General features: G+C 42.0%; 1 protein-coding gene across 1 annotated transcript in view; it reads left to right on the forward strand.

Annotated features, from left to right (window-relative positions):
* Nucleotides 1-8,408, forward strand: part of ZDHHC15 (zDHHC palmitoyltransferase 15) — a 41,704-nt gene extending 33,296 nt beyond the window's left edge. The window contains exons 9-12 of the mRNA XM_073556203.1: nucleotides 1,657-1,783; nucleotides 1,895-2,004; nucleotides 5,995-6,075; nucleotides 7,745-8,408. Of these exons, the coding sequence (XP_073412304.1) occupies nucleotides 1,657-1,783; nucleotides 1,895-2,004; nucleotides 5,995-6,038 (281 nt within the window). The 3' untranslated portion in view covers nucleotides 6,039-6,075; nucleotides 7,745-8,408. The remainder of the gene's footprint in view (nucleotides 1-1,656; nucleotides 1,784-1,894; nucleotides 2,005-5,994; nucleotides 6,076-7,744) is intronic.
* Nucleotides 8,409-13,452: the final 5,044 nt, after the last annotated feature.

The following is a 13,452-nucleotide window of genomic DNA, read 5'->3' on the forward strand; positions in this document are numbered from 1 at the left end:
TCAAGTTCCCGAGTGTCGGTGTGTATAATTTGCTTTCCCTGGAAGGATTGTAATACCAAAATCATTGGATGGTGCTTCTCTGTATCGCAAGTGAAGGGAAAAAAAAAACTGTACATTTGCTGTTTTTCCCATCCTTTTCACACGCATCAAGAAAAAAATTAATAAATTACATGCATTCCAAAACTGTACCAATAAGAGCTATAACTTAGCACACAAATAAGAAGCCCCCATATTGTTGCCTCGACAGAAAAAAAGTTATGGCTCTGGTAATGCAGTGCCACAGAAATGACTTTATTTTTCCATAATGAATTCATACTGTTCTGCAAAGTTATTTTTCCTGTACTGTAAAGTGCCAAAAAAAATGGCTGAAATGTTGTGTTCTTGCATTTTTTTTCCTTAAAAAAAAATTATAAAAGCTAATTATTAAATATTATTCATCCCAAAATTGGTATCATTGCAACAAAACAATCACTTATACGACATCAGTGGAAAACTAAAAAAGGTATTGCTGTTTTATGGTAAAAAGCAAGGGTCGCTGCACATTGTAGCTCCGTTCAGTGGGTTAACATCTGGTGTGCGGAGCTTGTAAGTGCTGATCTTGGTGGTCCCAGAACCCCTCTGATCTGATATTGATTACCTATTTTAAGGAACCTGTCCTAATGATAAGACATCAGTATCTTGAGACAGGACAACCCCTTTAAGCAAGCTCTCTCGATGGGATTAGTTTCGTAATAATTAAAGAAATCTGCTGCATCTTTTCTTAAAAATCTCCCTTGTTTAACTATAGTTCCTCTTGGAAATGTATGAATAAATTGACAAATGGGTGTTACTAGTTACCTTATCAAAAGGGATGTGTCCAGCATCTGACTGTCAGCAGTGACAAGACAATGTTACACTATGTATGAGCACACGCACAACTAGTACACCCAATTGTTATTGTATTCTTTTCTTTTATCAGGAGGAATGGCACAATGCAGACAGTGCACTAGAAGTTTTATTTCATGGAGCATAAAAGCAGTCCTTTTTAAAGCGCCACTCCAGCATTATTCTTTTTATTTGTGTGCTGGATTGGTGCTACTAAGGTCAGATCTTTGTCCCTAGTATTATACTTGCCAGCAACCATCTTCAGCTATTCCCGCTGCCGCCCTGTCCACTAGCTTGTGACTTGAGCCCCTGACTGAGCGGAAGTCAGAGGTAACAGTCACAAGCTCTCCGTGTAAGTCTATGTCAGCTTACATGGAGTTGTGTTTTCCGGATCGTCCAGCAAACACTGATCACAACCTGCAGAAGACAACCGAAGCAGCGAGAACAGATCATGATGGTGGCAGGTAAGTATAAGATTAGGGGCAGAGAACTTGGATTAGGAACACCTCTTCAGTAATAAAAAAAAAAAAAAAAAAAAAATGTTGGAGTGGTGCTTTACAGAATCATACCTTAGAAATTAAATTAAAAAAGCTCTGACTTTAATAGCCCTTTATAGGTATCTCTTACGTGTAAATGTCTATTACAATTCCTGCTTCTGACATTAATGTTCCCGGCATCATGTGCTTCCTATAGCAGCAAAACGGGGAGTTTCGCCCTGCAGGTAGCTCATGATTAGAAAGGCTAAAACAATAAGAATATAACATTTCGACATGTATTTTTGCACTTCTCCAGAGGCCTTTTCAGCCCCCGTTTTTCCCAGTGGCTCTGATAAGAATGGTTTCCACTTGGGCATCCAAAGAAACCTGGAGCAAGTATTTGGGAAGAGGAAAAAGTTGTGGTTAATCCCTGTTTTCACAAGGTATATCATATAGTTTTGTCAATTTCCATTTACCATGTAATTAACCCTTATGAATCCGTCTTGTTCACAGTGCTGCTTATTCATTACCGCTTACCTCTTCTCTTTTCTAAGCGATGGCGATGGACTTTCATTTCCAATGAGAATGGTATGTGAGTCTCAAAACCCCCTTCTAAGCAGAGTGAATCAGTGGGATGATGACGGGACGGATGACGAGAATTCAGGTAATTGGTCCCTAGATAAATCGCCATTCTCCTGAACCAATTGCTTGGCTTGATTTGCTACCATGCCTTGTGCATGCTTTCCTTTATAGATTGTGTATAATTCTCTTCTGTGGTACGTTTCGTCATATTTGGGTCTCTATCAATCTCTTAATACTTTTTGTGGGTTATTAAAAATTGTGAACCTAAAGAAATGATTGTGTTTATAGGGAGAAAGAGCTTTGACAATGTGGGTCATGCAGAGTAGTACTTTCAGACATACAGTGCCTTGCGAAAGTATTCGGCCCCCTGGAACTTTTCAACCTTTTCCCACATATCATGCTTCAAACATAACGATACCAAATGTAAATTTTTGGTGAAGAATCAACAAGTGGAACACAATTTTGAAGTTGAACGAAATTTATTGGCTATTTTAAATTTTTGTGGATATTCAAAAACTGAAAAGTGGGGCGTGCAATATTATTCGGCCCCTTTACTTTCAGTGCAGCAAACTCACTCCAGAAGTTCATTGTGGATCTCTGAATGATCCAATGTAGTCCTAAATGACTAATGATGATAAATATAATCCACCTGTGTGTAATCAAGTCTCTGTATAAATGCACCTGCTCTGTGATAGTCTCAGGCTTCTGTTTGAAGCACAGAGAGCATCATGAAGACCAATGAACACAACAGGCAGATCCGTGATACTGTTGTGGAGAAGTTTAAAGCTGGATTTGGATACAAAATGATTTCCAAAACTTTAAACATCCCAAGGAGCACTGTGCAAGCGATCATATTGAAATGGAAGGAGTATCATACCACTGCAAATCTACCAATACCCGGCCGTCCCTCTAAACTTTCATCTCAAACAAGGAGAAGACTGATCAGAGATGCAGTCAAGAGGCCCATGATCACTCTGGATGAGCTGCAGAGATCTACAGCTGAATTGGGACAGTCTGTCCATAGGACAACAATCAGTCGTACACTGCACAAATCTGGCCTTTATGGAAGAGTGGCAAGAAGAAAGCCATTTCTCAAAGAAATCCATAAAAAGTGTTGTTTAAAGTTTGCAACAAGCCACCTGGGAGACACACCAAACATGTGGAAAGAAGGTGCTCTGGTCAGATGAAACCAAAATCTAACTTTTTGGCAACAATGCCAAACGATATGTTTGGCGTAAAGGCAACACAGCTCATCACCATGAACACAGCATCCCCACTGTCAAACATGGTGGTGGCAGCATCATGGTTTGGGCCTGCTTTTCTTCAGCAAGAACAGGGAAGATGGTTAAAATTGATGGGAAGATGGATGGAGCCAAATACAGGACCATTCTGGAAGAAAACCTGATGGAGTCTGCAAAAGACCTGAGACTGGGATGGAGAGTTGTCTTCCAACAAGACAATGATCCCAAACATAAAGCAAAATCTACAATGGAATGGTTCACAAATAAACATATCCAGGTGTTAGAATGGCCAAGTCAAAGTCCAGACCTGAATCCAATCGAGAATCTGTGGAAAGAGCTGAAAACTGCTGTTCACAAACAATCTCCATCAAACCTCACTGAGCCCGAGCTGTTTGCCAAGGAAGAATGGGCAAAAATTTCAGTCTCTTAATGTACAAAACTGATAGAGACATACCCCAAGCGACTTGCAGCTGTAATCGCAGCAAAAGGTGGCGCAACAAAGTATTAAGTTAAAGGGGCCAAATAATATTGCACGCCCCACTTTTCAGTTTTTGAATTTCCACAAAAATTTAAAATAGCTAATAAATTTCGTTCAACTTCAAAATTGTGTTCCGCTTGTTGTTGATTCTTCACCAAAAATTTACATTTAGTATCTCTATGTTTGAAGAATGATATGTGGGAAAAGGTTGAAAAGTTCCAGGGGCCCGAATACTTTTGCAAGGCACTGTATAGATAGACATGGAGGCCCTCTTGGGCTTCAACAGTGGTCAGAGGTGTTATCCAGTTTGGTAAATACTTAAAAATTAAAATGACATTTATTCTTTATTTCATGATTCAATAGTTCACATGAAAATAAAGACACTTCGTAATATATCTTATCAGAGAAACCGTTTTTTCTCCTGCTAGAGTGATGTTTCATTCTTAATTCTTCGGTAAAATGTGAATTCATTGAGTAAAGATTTTCCATTGCGGAGATGGGCAATTGGTGCTCATAAAACTCTATGGAGAGATGAGCTAGAGGCAGACACAGACCTTCTGCAGCAAGTGCGTGACTAGGCACAGGCCGCGTCAGTGTGCATGCGCACACATGTCGGATAACTTTAGAAATCAACTTGCTCCAGGAACCAAGCGCTGCCATCAGAAGCACGGAAAGCAATCGGTAAAAATGAGGGTGCATAAGAGCGCACTGAGAACTTATAAGCCTACTTATTTGCATATGAATTAAGTGCTTTTCTCAGGCACAGTAATAGCAACAGGTACTATGCTGGTATAATTTTTATAGGGGCTAAGTCCCCTACACCACAATGTAACTCAATTAAAATGCATTTTGGGGGTGACAATAACTCCCTTTAAGGGATATTGTGTCCTCTTCATGAGTGCACTGCTTGCTTGTCTGCCTCCCAGCTTCCTGTTTGCTGGGGGGAGAGGTGCTCCTAGAGATTTGTCTGATTTGCACGCTCTCCCTTGCTGCAAGTAGAGGCAAATGTGCCTCCGCACGCAGCATTGGAGAAGCACCAAAAGACCCTAAAGCACCACTCCAGTGTTGTTTTTTTGTTGTTATTATTTCAGCGCTGGAGTGGTGCTACTAATGTAAATTCCTTGACTTTAGTGTTTACCATCCCATCTGCTCGGTGCCGCTCTGGTCCTGATCTGCCATCTTGTGACCGCAACTTCTGACTAGAAGTCAGAGGTAATGGTCACAAGCTCTCTGTAAGTCTGAGAGCCACGTTCTGGGTCTCATATACTTACATTGGGTTGTGACTTCCGGATCATCCAGCAAACACTGGAGCCATTCGGCAAAATACAACCTGCAGAAGACGACTGGAGCGGCGCTGAGAATAGAAGACTTCGGCTGGTAAGTGTAATATTAGAGGCAAGGAACTTAGACTAGTGAAACCACTCTAGCCGTAAAATTTAAAACCCGCCGAAGATATGCTTTAAAGAGATTGTCTGGCATGTTTATGAATCCTTCCGGCACGCACACTGTGTTCTGCGAGGATGCGTCATTCTCTGCCCAGGGAACGGCGGTCAGGTATGAGTTATACATACTCCTTGACAGAACCAATCTAGTACTGAGTGAGACCGTGCCCACTAAACACCATGTGGTTTCTGCCCATATACTTGTATTGATCAAGGCCGCGCTCACTAGAAGGGTTCTGCAATGGGGGCTTCAAAAGTAAGCTTGCAGTCACAGAGCGTTTCATTTTAGACTGAACAATCCTTTTAAGGTGGCCAGATCCTGCCAGCTTTAAAGCAAGGAGCTTGTAAGAGCGCACTTCTTGCCTAGGAAACCAGCCACCTCCGGGAGCCTGCAGAGGTGGCCAGTAACTTAGTCAATGAGAAAGTAAACTATTCAATTAAAAATCCCTCTGTTCTTGAGAATGGGAAGGATTTTTAATAACTGGTAATCTGTGAAGTTGCTTGTTTTTACAAGCACTTTGCAATTTTTACCCATTTCTTAGGTGGAGATAACCCCCTTAAGGCCGGGATCACACAGGCGAGAAACTCGCACCTCAAGCACTGCAGCCGGCACTCGGGACTGGAGCACTCGGCTGCATAGAAATACATGCAGCCGCACACTTCGGCCCTGAGTGCCGGGTATTGAGGTGCGAGACTCGTGCGAGTTTCTCGCAAGTGTGATCCCGGCCTAAGAAGAAAAGTTAGGGCCTCTATTGTCTGTTGCAGGTGGAGCATTACACAATACCTTCAGGGGCATTCGGTATGGTGCCCACCCTTATAGAGCAATTCCAAAGGCTTGTCAATCCGTAGCATTGATGTTGCACCCATAGACTATGATGTGTTAGACTAATTGGCCAATGGTTACTTTTTAGCTTCTCATGAATCATCACACACAATTCTGGAAATGGACACATAGTCATCAGGAGATCATTAGCTGGGAGTTCTCAAGACTGGTAAGTCTGACCTCAATTGTGCTCTTTCTGTTAACTTACATGTTTCACCTGTATCAAATACCACAGTAAAATCCCATTGTGTTTTTAATTGCACCATAACCGACTTTTCGACCTTGTCCAATTGTGGCGTATCATCATTCCCATCTTGTATGTGAATGGTTGTTTGTGATGACTGACAGCTACACTGTGCACCAAAACTGCAATCTGGTCAGTTTAGTCGTTCATGTGGCTGCTGATTGGATGATTTGGCAGAATGAGACTGATCAGAATCTTATGCTAATGGCTAGTGTAAGGCCTCGTGTACAGTGGTCCTTGAAAGTTTGTGAACCCTTCAGAATTCTCCATGTTTTTGGAAAGGTTCAATCTAAAATGGCATGTTTTCACACAAGTGCTAAAGGTAGATGAATAGAAACAAGTAAATAAGTAAACAAATATTAGACTTGGTCATTTTTTTGTAAATAAGGAAAATGATTCAATGTCACGTGTCTGAGAGTGGCAAAAAACATATGAACCCTTGCTTTAGCATCTGGTGCGACGTCCTTGTGCAACAATAGCTGTAACTAGAAATTTCTGGTAGTTATCGATTGGAGGAATTTTAGCCCGTTACTACCTAAAAACAACTTCACCTCTGTTACGTTGGTGGTTTTCTCCCATGAGCTGCTCACTTCAGGTCCCTGCACAACATTTCCATAGGATTTAAGGTCAGGACTAGTGATGAGCGATCCTGCTCAGATAAGGCGACACTCTGTTAGCACACGAGCATGCTCGGGTGTTATCCGAGTATCTTTGGCGTGCTCGAAAAATATGTTTGAGTCCCCGCGCCTGCATTTCTTGCTGCTCTTTGACAGCTGCAACACATGCAGGGGTTGACTGTTTGTTAGGAAATCACTGCATGTGTTAGGGCTGTTGAACAGGCGCGAGACTTGCAGGTGCGGGGACTCAGACATATTATTCGAGCACGCCGAAGACACTCTGTTTACACACGAGCATGCTCAGATAACACTTTATCTGAGCATGTTCACTAGTCAGGAGTAGAATTGAGCGACTTTGGTCGGATCGGGTTTCATGAAACAAAATTTGTTTCAGATGAAACTGGTCCGACTAGGGCAAAAAAAAGTCAGAGTTTCGTCCGAAATCCGACCCCAATGCAAGTCAATGGAAATAAAAGTCGGCATTGAGCGGATGACATTCATCCACTCAATGCCGACTTTTAATCCCCATTGGCTTGCATTGGGGTCGAGTTTCGGATGAAACTCCGACTTTTTTTGCCCTAGTCGGACCAGTTTCATCTGAAACAAATTTTGTTTCATGAAACCCGATCCGACCAAAGTCGCTCAACTCTAGTCAGGACATGACTTGGACATTCCAAACTGTTAACTTTATTCTTCTTTAAAGGGGTATTTCCATCTCCAAGATCCTACCCCAATGCGTAGTAGGTGTAATAATAATATTAGCAGATACCTCCAATTAGAAATCTAGTATAGTCCTTCTGATAAGCTATATCGCTTACCCCATGGGCAGGGCATACAGTAGCTTAGGTATGACCGCCATATAACATGTATTGGCTCCTCTAGTCCTTTCCAAACCTATGTAAATATACTATGTAATTAGGGTTTTTGTAAGTAGTTTGTATCTGGAGAATGATGCGATGATCATTTCTGTATTCCAGGGGCCAGAACACTGGGAATATTGCACACAACATGCCCAGCGGGATGATTAGCCCACTTTGCGGCCCATCCAGACATGGCTCAGCAGCAGGACCCATCTTTAGGAATGGTTCAGACTGTGCTCTGCTCTTCATTTTGGGAGGTTGTATCTATTTAGCGGGCGGGGAAGATGAACAGGACCATATTTATTAAAACTCTGCGTATTCTTCCTATGCAAGAGGATTTTTTCAGTTCCAGACGTGATGATGTGCTTCATCTTTTTTTGATATTCTAATTTATTGATTGTCTCGCTTCATACTTGTACATAATGCTGGAGGGGCATTTCTTTGTCAAATCTCTGGGTAATGAAGGCTTCTTATTCTGTGTAAATTGACTGGAGACTGTCGGCGTCCGCAGTGTTTCCAGTATGGATGGAGGAATATTTCATGGGTTTGTAAATGATCTTGTTTGCACTGTAGAACAAATCTGGGCAGATCCAAGGCTCATTCAGCTTCTCTCAGCCCAAATCTACTGTCATTCCTGTACCAAAGCATTACCTTGATATATCGAGGGCCTGAGTACCTGTTGTAACAATGTGTATACAATGTGTATCCAGTATTTCAAAACTTCTGCTAGTCCACTTGTTTTCAGAAATGATCTACAAGTAAATTTTATACTTTCTCTGATTGTCCTGTACTCCAGAATACTTGATACTGTGCCACATGCCAGGTCACATTAGTGCCTGATTACTAGTGATGAGTGAACATGCTGGGATAAGGTGTTATCTGAGCATGCTCGGGGGCTAACCGAGTGTCTTCGGAGTGCTCGAAAAATATCTTCCAGTCCCTGCAGCTGCATGTCTCATGGCTGTTATACAGCACCAGCAACACATGAATGGATTGTCAAAAAAGTAAGCAATCCCTGCATGTGTTGCAGCTGTCTAACAGCCACGAGACATGCCGGCACGGGGACTCGATCATATTTTTGAGCACACAGAAGACACTCTTAGCACCTAAGCATGCTCAGATAACACCTTATCCCAGCATGTTCACTCATCACTAGTGATTACTAAATGTTACTATGTGGCAAGTTCATTGCGTATCCTGAATGCACCACAGTTGCCTGGAAATAAAGGGGGTGATTTGTGATAATCCTGTACATGACAGTACTGAACGGTAACGCTGACCGATATGCATTAGAATGTAGTGTCTGCGCTAGAGTTGAGCGACTTTGGTCGAATCAGGTTTCATGAAACAAAATTTGTTTCAGATGAAACTGGTCCGACTAGGGCAAAAAAAGTCAGAGTTTCATCCGAAACCTGACCCCAATGCAAGCCAATGGGAAATAAAAGTCGGCATTGAGTGGATGAATGTCATGCGCTCAATGCCGACTTTTATTCCTCATTGGCTTGCATTGGGGTCGGGTTACGGACGAAACTCTGGGACTTTTTTGCCCTAGTCGGACCAATTTCATCTGAAACAAATTTTGTTTCATGAAACCCGAGCCGACCAAAGTCGCTCAACTCTAGTCTGTGCCACATGTCCATGATCAATCATTGTGCGTGTATGATGGGTGTGACAGATGCCTTCATGTTATATATATTACTGGTGATGGATGCCATTATTTGTATTTGATTCTGAATGAAAGGGGTTGTCCTTTTATTTTTTTTTTTAGGTATAGTCAGAGAGAATTTTCAATCAGATCATAACTACTGAAGTTGGTTAGGTGCAGGCACAGCAGAAAAATCATCTGCAAATTCACCTGTTAATTTCACAGCAAATCTGTGCTGATTCTGCAGATTTGCCATGTGAAACATGCAGGATTTGCGGCAGATTATTGTACTCTGCTTTATAAGCGGTGAAATCATATGTGATCCAGGACAGTGGCGCTCGTTTACTTGTTGTATGCGTACCTAGTGGGCCGCATCCAGCCTCTTCTGTGCTCTGCTTATACCAAACATATGGCCCTAATGTATGCCATAATGGCGGATACTGGCATACATCAGACCCATAGGACAATCCCTGCTCCTTATAATGCTGTAATCTGTGGGAAAACCTGGCTGTATTTTCTCTACAGTGCCCCCTCAGGGGAAATAAAGTATTACATAATACCCATTCAAATCAGTGTGACATCTGTGTATTAAAGGGACCCTGTCCTCATCATCAGATTCATGCTTCCCGGACCACAGGCAGCATGAATCAGACACTGGATTCGAGACTGCAACCAGGTATATTTTACACTAAAACGCTGTGGCTTTACACACTGATCATTGAAAGGCCCAGGCAATGACTATGGGCCCGATTCATTATTGCATTTACGCCTCTTGTGGTCTAGTTTTGGCGCTTTTCACTTTTTTGTTAATCTTTTAATTTGCGCCTAGTTAAATGTTTTGTTTTTGTGTGTGATTATAGACATGATGTGGAGTTCTCCAGATATTTTTGGCTGATTTATCAGAGGTATTTTGCATAACTTTTGTGTCATTTAAGCAGAACATGAGACTTTTTAAAGGGAATTGGCTTCCAGGTTTTTGATATATCAACTGCAAGAGGTAGGGACAGAGACCCTGATTCCAGTAATGTGATACTTCATGGACTGCTTGCTTCAGCTTGCTCAATACTGAGCTCTTTATAATCCCACCTACACTACTGAGTGGTTGCTTTCTGCCTATGCAGTGTACTCAGCTGCCAATCAGTGGTGGGGGCATGGTTATACAGAGTTCATGAATATGGACGTCTACGTAATAGCAGGATTACTAGTCCTCTAGTGATAAAATCACTGTTTATTAGCAGGAGATTATCAAAACTACAGCAAGCAGTACAGTAAGCGATACATCGCCGGAATCAGGACCTCTGCCCCTATGTTATGCTTCTCTCAGGTTAAAAAGCAAAAATCTGTTGTCATATTGATCCCCTAAGACCAAAATAAAGAGCATTTTTGTTCTGCGCAATATTCATGAATGGGCACCATTTTGAAGCACTTAGTGCAAAAAAGAAAATACTTGGCAAATGATGAATCAGGCCCTGTAAGTCTTGAAAGATTAGGCCTCTTTCACACTTCAGTTATTTGCATCAGTTAAAATCCGCCAAAAAGGCAGACAAGCGGATCCGTTTTCAACTGATGTGAACGGATGGCACAGGATCCGTTTTTAGACGGATCCTGAAAATGAGGAAATTTAAAGGAAACGCTGGCCGAGAGAGAAAATTTGGGGTTAATTCAATGTCTGGAGGATCCGCCGGCCAAAAAAAGTTGCAAGCTCCGTTTTTTTGCAAAATTGGCGGATCTTGACTGATTGTCAAAAACGGAAGTGTGAAAGAGGCCTTAGCCTGATGCTGTCCCCGGCAGGTTTCTTCCACCCCGCTCCAGTTGACTGACAGGCGTCTGCGGAGCGATCTGTCAGTCATGGCTAGGAGCAGCAGGATTTTCAACATGTTTGCTCTGAAACTCAGCAGTTTCATTCAAAGTAAAACCTACAAGGTTGCAATGCCGGAGCCAGTGTCTGATTCATGCTGCCCTTGGATCAGGACTTGGGAATCTAAGGCCAGGTTCTCTTTAATTCCTAATTGGTTGTATGACAATGAATTCCCAAACTGCGCTGCTCATGAGATAATGCGATGAGCCACAATCTCTCTGCTTGTCCTTCATTGTCCTGTAACGTATTGCACTTTTACGAAGGCAGCAACACGTGACTGCTAACTGCAGGCGAGTAACAGGCAAACGATTCCCCGGTCGTAGCGGTGACGGCCGTTCTGAGAACATTCCTGACTCATGTCATTTGTATAGGCTCCGCTGTTATACGCAGGTTACAGCTGCACCGTATACCTACAATGGGCTGTTTGACAGTCATTTTTCTTAGTACGCACTATGTTCTTAAGCAGGACTGGAACGACACAAAGCCTTTTTTACGTTTTATACAATGGTTATTTTTATGCTTGTTGCAGGGGTTTTTTTTTTAATCGACAATGTTAATTTTCACAATTTTTTTTTTTTTTTTCTTGATTTGTTGCCTGTCAAATAAATCGATGTGTAATTTATAACTACCATTGTGTAGTGTTTTTGTTAACTCCTTTACCCCCAAGTGTGGTTTGCACGTTCAGGACCAGGCCAATTTTTACAATTCTGACCACTGTCCCTTTATGAGGTAATAACTCTGGAACGCTTCCATGGATCCCGGTGATTCTGACATTGTTTTCTCGTGACATATTGTACTTCATGTTAGTGGTAACATTTCATTCAAATAACTTGCATTTATTTGTGGAAAAAAAAACGAAAGTTTGACGAAAATTTTTAAAATTTTGCAATTTTCCAACTTTTAGTTTTTATGCCCTTAACTCAGATATGGCACACAAAAAACTTAAGTAACATTTCCCACATGTTTACTTTACATCAGCACAATTTGGGAACCAAATTTTTTTTTTTTTTGTTAGGAAGTTAAGGGTTAAAAGTTGACCAGCGATTTATTCATTTTTACACCATTTTATTTTTAGGGACCACATCACATTTGAAGTCACTTTGAGGGGTCTATATGATTGAAAATACCCAAAAGTGACACCATTCTAAAAACTGCACCCCTCAAGGTGCTCAAAACCACATTCAAGAAGTTAATTAACCCTTCAGGTGCTTCACAGGGATTTTTTTGAATGTTTAAAAAAAAAATGAACATTTAACTTTTTTCACAAAAAAAATTATTCAGGTCCAATTTTTTTTTATTTTACCAAGGGTAAGGCTGGGTTCACACGTAGCGGAACTCTCGCAGAAATTACAGTGAGAATTCCCTTCCACGGGAAAATCGCATTTTAAATTCCCACGATTTTCCCGCGGAAAAACTAGCAATTTGCAAGCGATCTGTAGCATCGCTTGGAGAACTGATTGTTTGACGAGTGTGACCAACCTTTTACTATTGAGGCCGCCTATGCAGCATCAATAGTAAAAGATAGAATGTAAAAAAATAATTTAAAAAAATATATTTGTTCTCACCTTCAGACGTCCCGCGCAGCCTTCCCGCCTCTCTACGCTCCCGGTCCCAGTAATCCTTTGCGACAATTACCACGATGACATCCGTTCTCGCGGGATCGCGACGTCTCGCAGTCATTTGCAAAGGCTTACTGGGACCAGGAGCGTGGAGAGAGGCAGGAAGGCTGTGCGGGACGTCAGAAGGTGAGAATAACAATATTTTTATTTTAAATTCTATTTTTTACAGGGATATGGTACCCAAAGCCCGGAGGACAGTCTCCTCTCCTCCGGACCGTGGGTACCATCCGCAAATGTTCTGCTTACTTTTCGCATGGTGTGCACAGCCACATGCGGAAAGTAAGCAGAACAATGCATTCCTATGGGTGCGGGATCGCCGTGATTCCGCTAAATTAATGAGCATGCTGCGGTTTTTACCGCAAAGCGATTACGCCACGGTAAAAACCGTAGCATTAGCACAGCATTGCGGAATCACACAGGAATGCTTGGGATGCTTATTTTTTGTGGCAAAAGCGCAAAAAACAGTACGTGTGAACGAGGCCTAACAGGAGAAATTGGACTGCAAAAGTTATTCTGCAATTTGTCCTGAGTACACCGATACCTGATATGTCAGGGGGAACCACTGTTTCAGCACATGGCCGGAAGGAGGGCCGTTTTACTTTTTCGCTGCAAAATTGGCTGGAATTCAGTTCAGACGCCATGTCGCGTTTGGAAAGGCCCTGATGTGCCTAAACAGTGGAAACCCACCCCTACAAGTGACCCC

This window comes from Dendrobates tinctorius, unplaced genomic scaffold (assembly GCF_039654945.1).
Source record: "Dendrobates tinctorius isolate UK_male_01 unplaced genomic scaffold, ASM3965494v1 ptg000231l, whole genome shotgun sequence".
Lineage (NCBI taxonomy): Eukaryota > Metazoa > Chordata > Amphibia > Anura > Dendrobatidae > Dendrobates > Dendrobates tinctorius.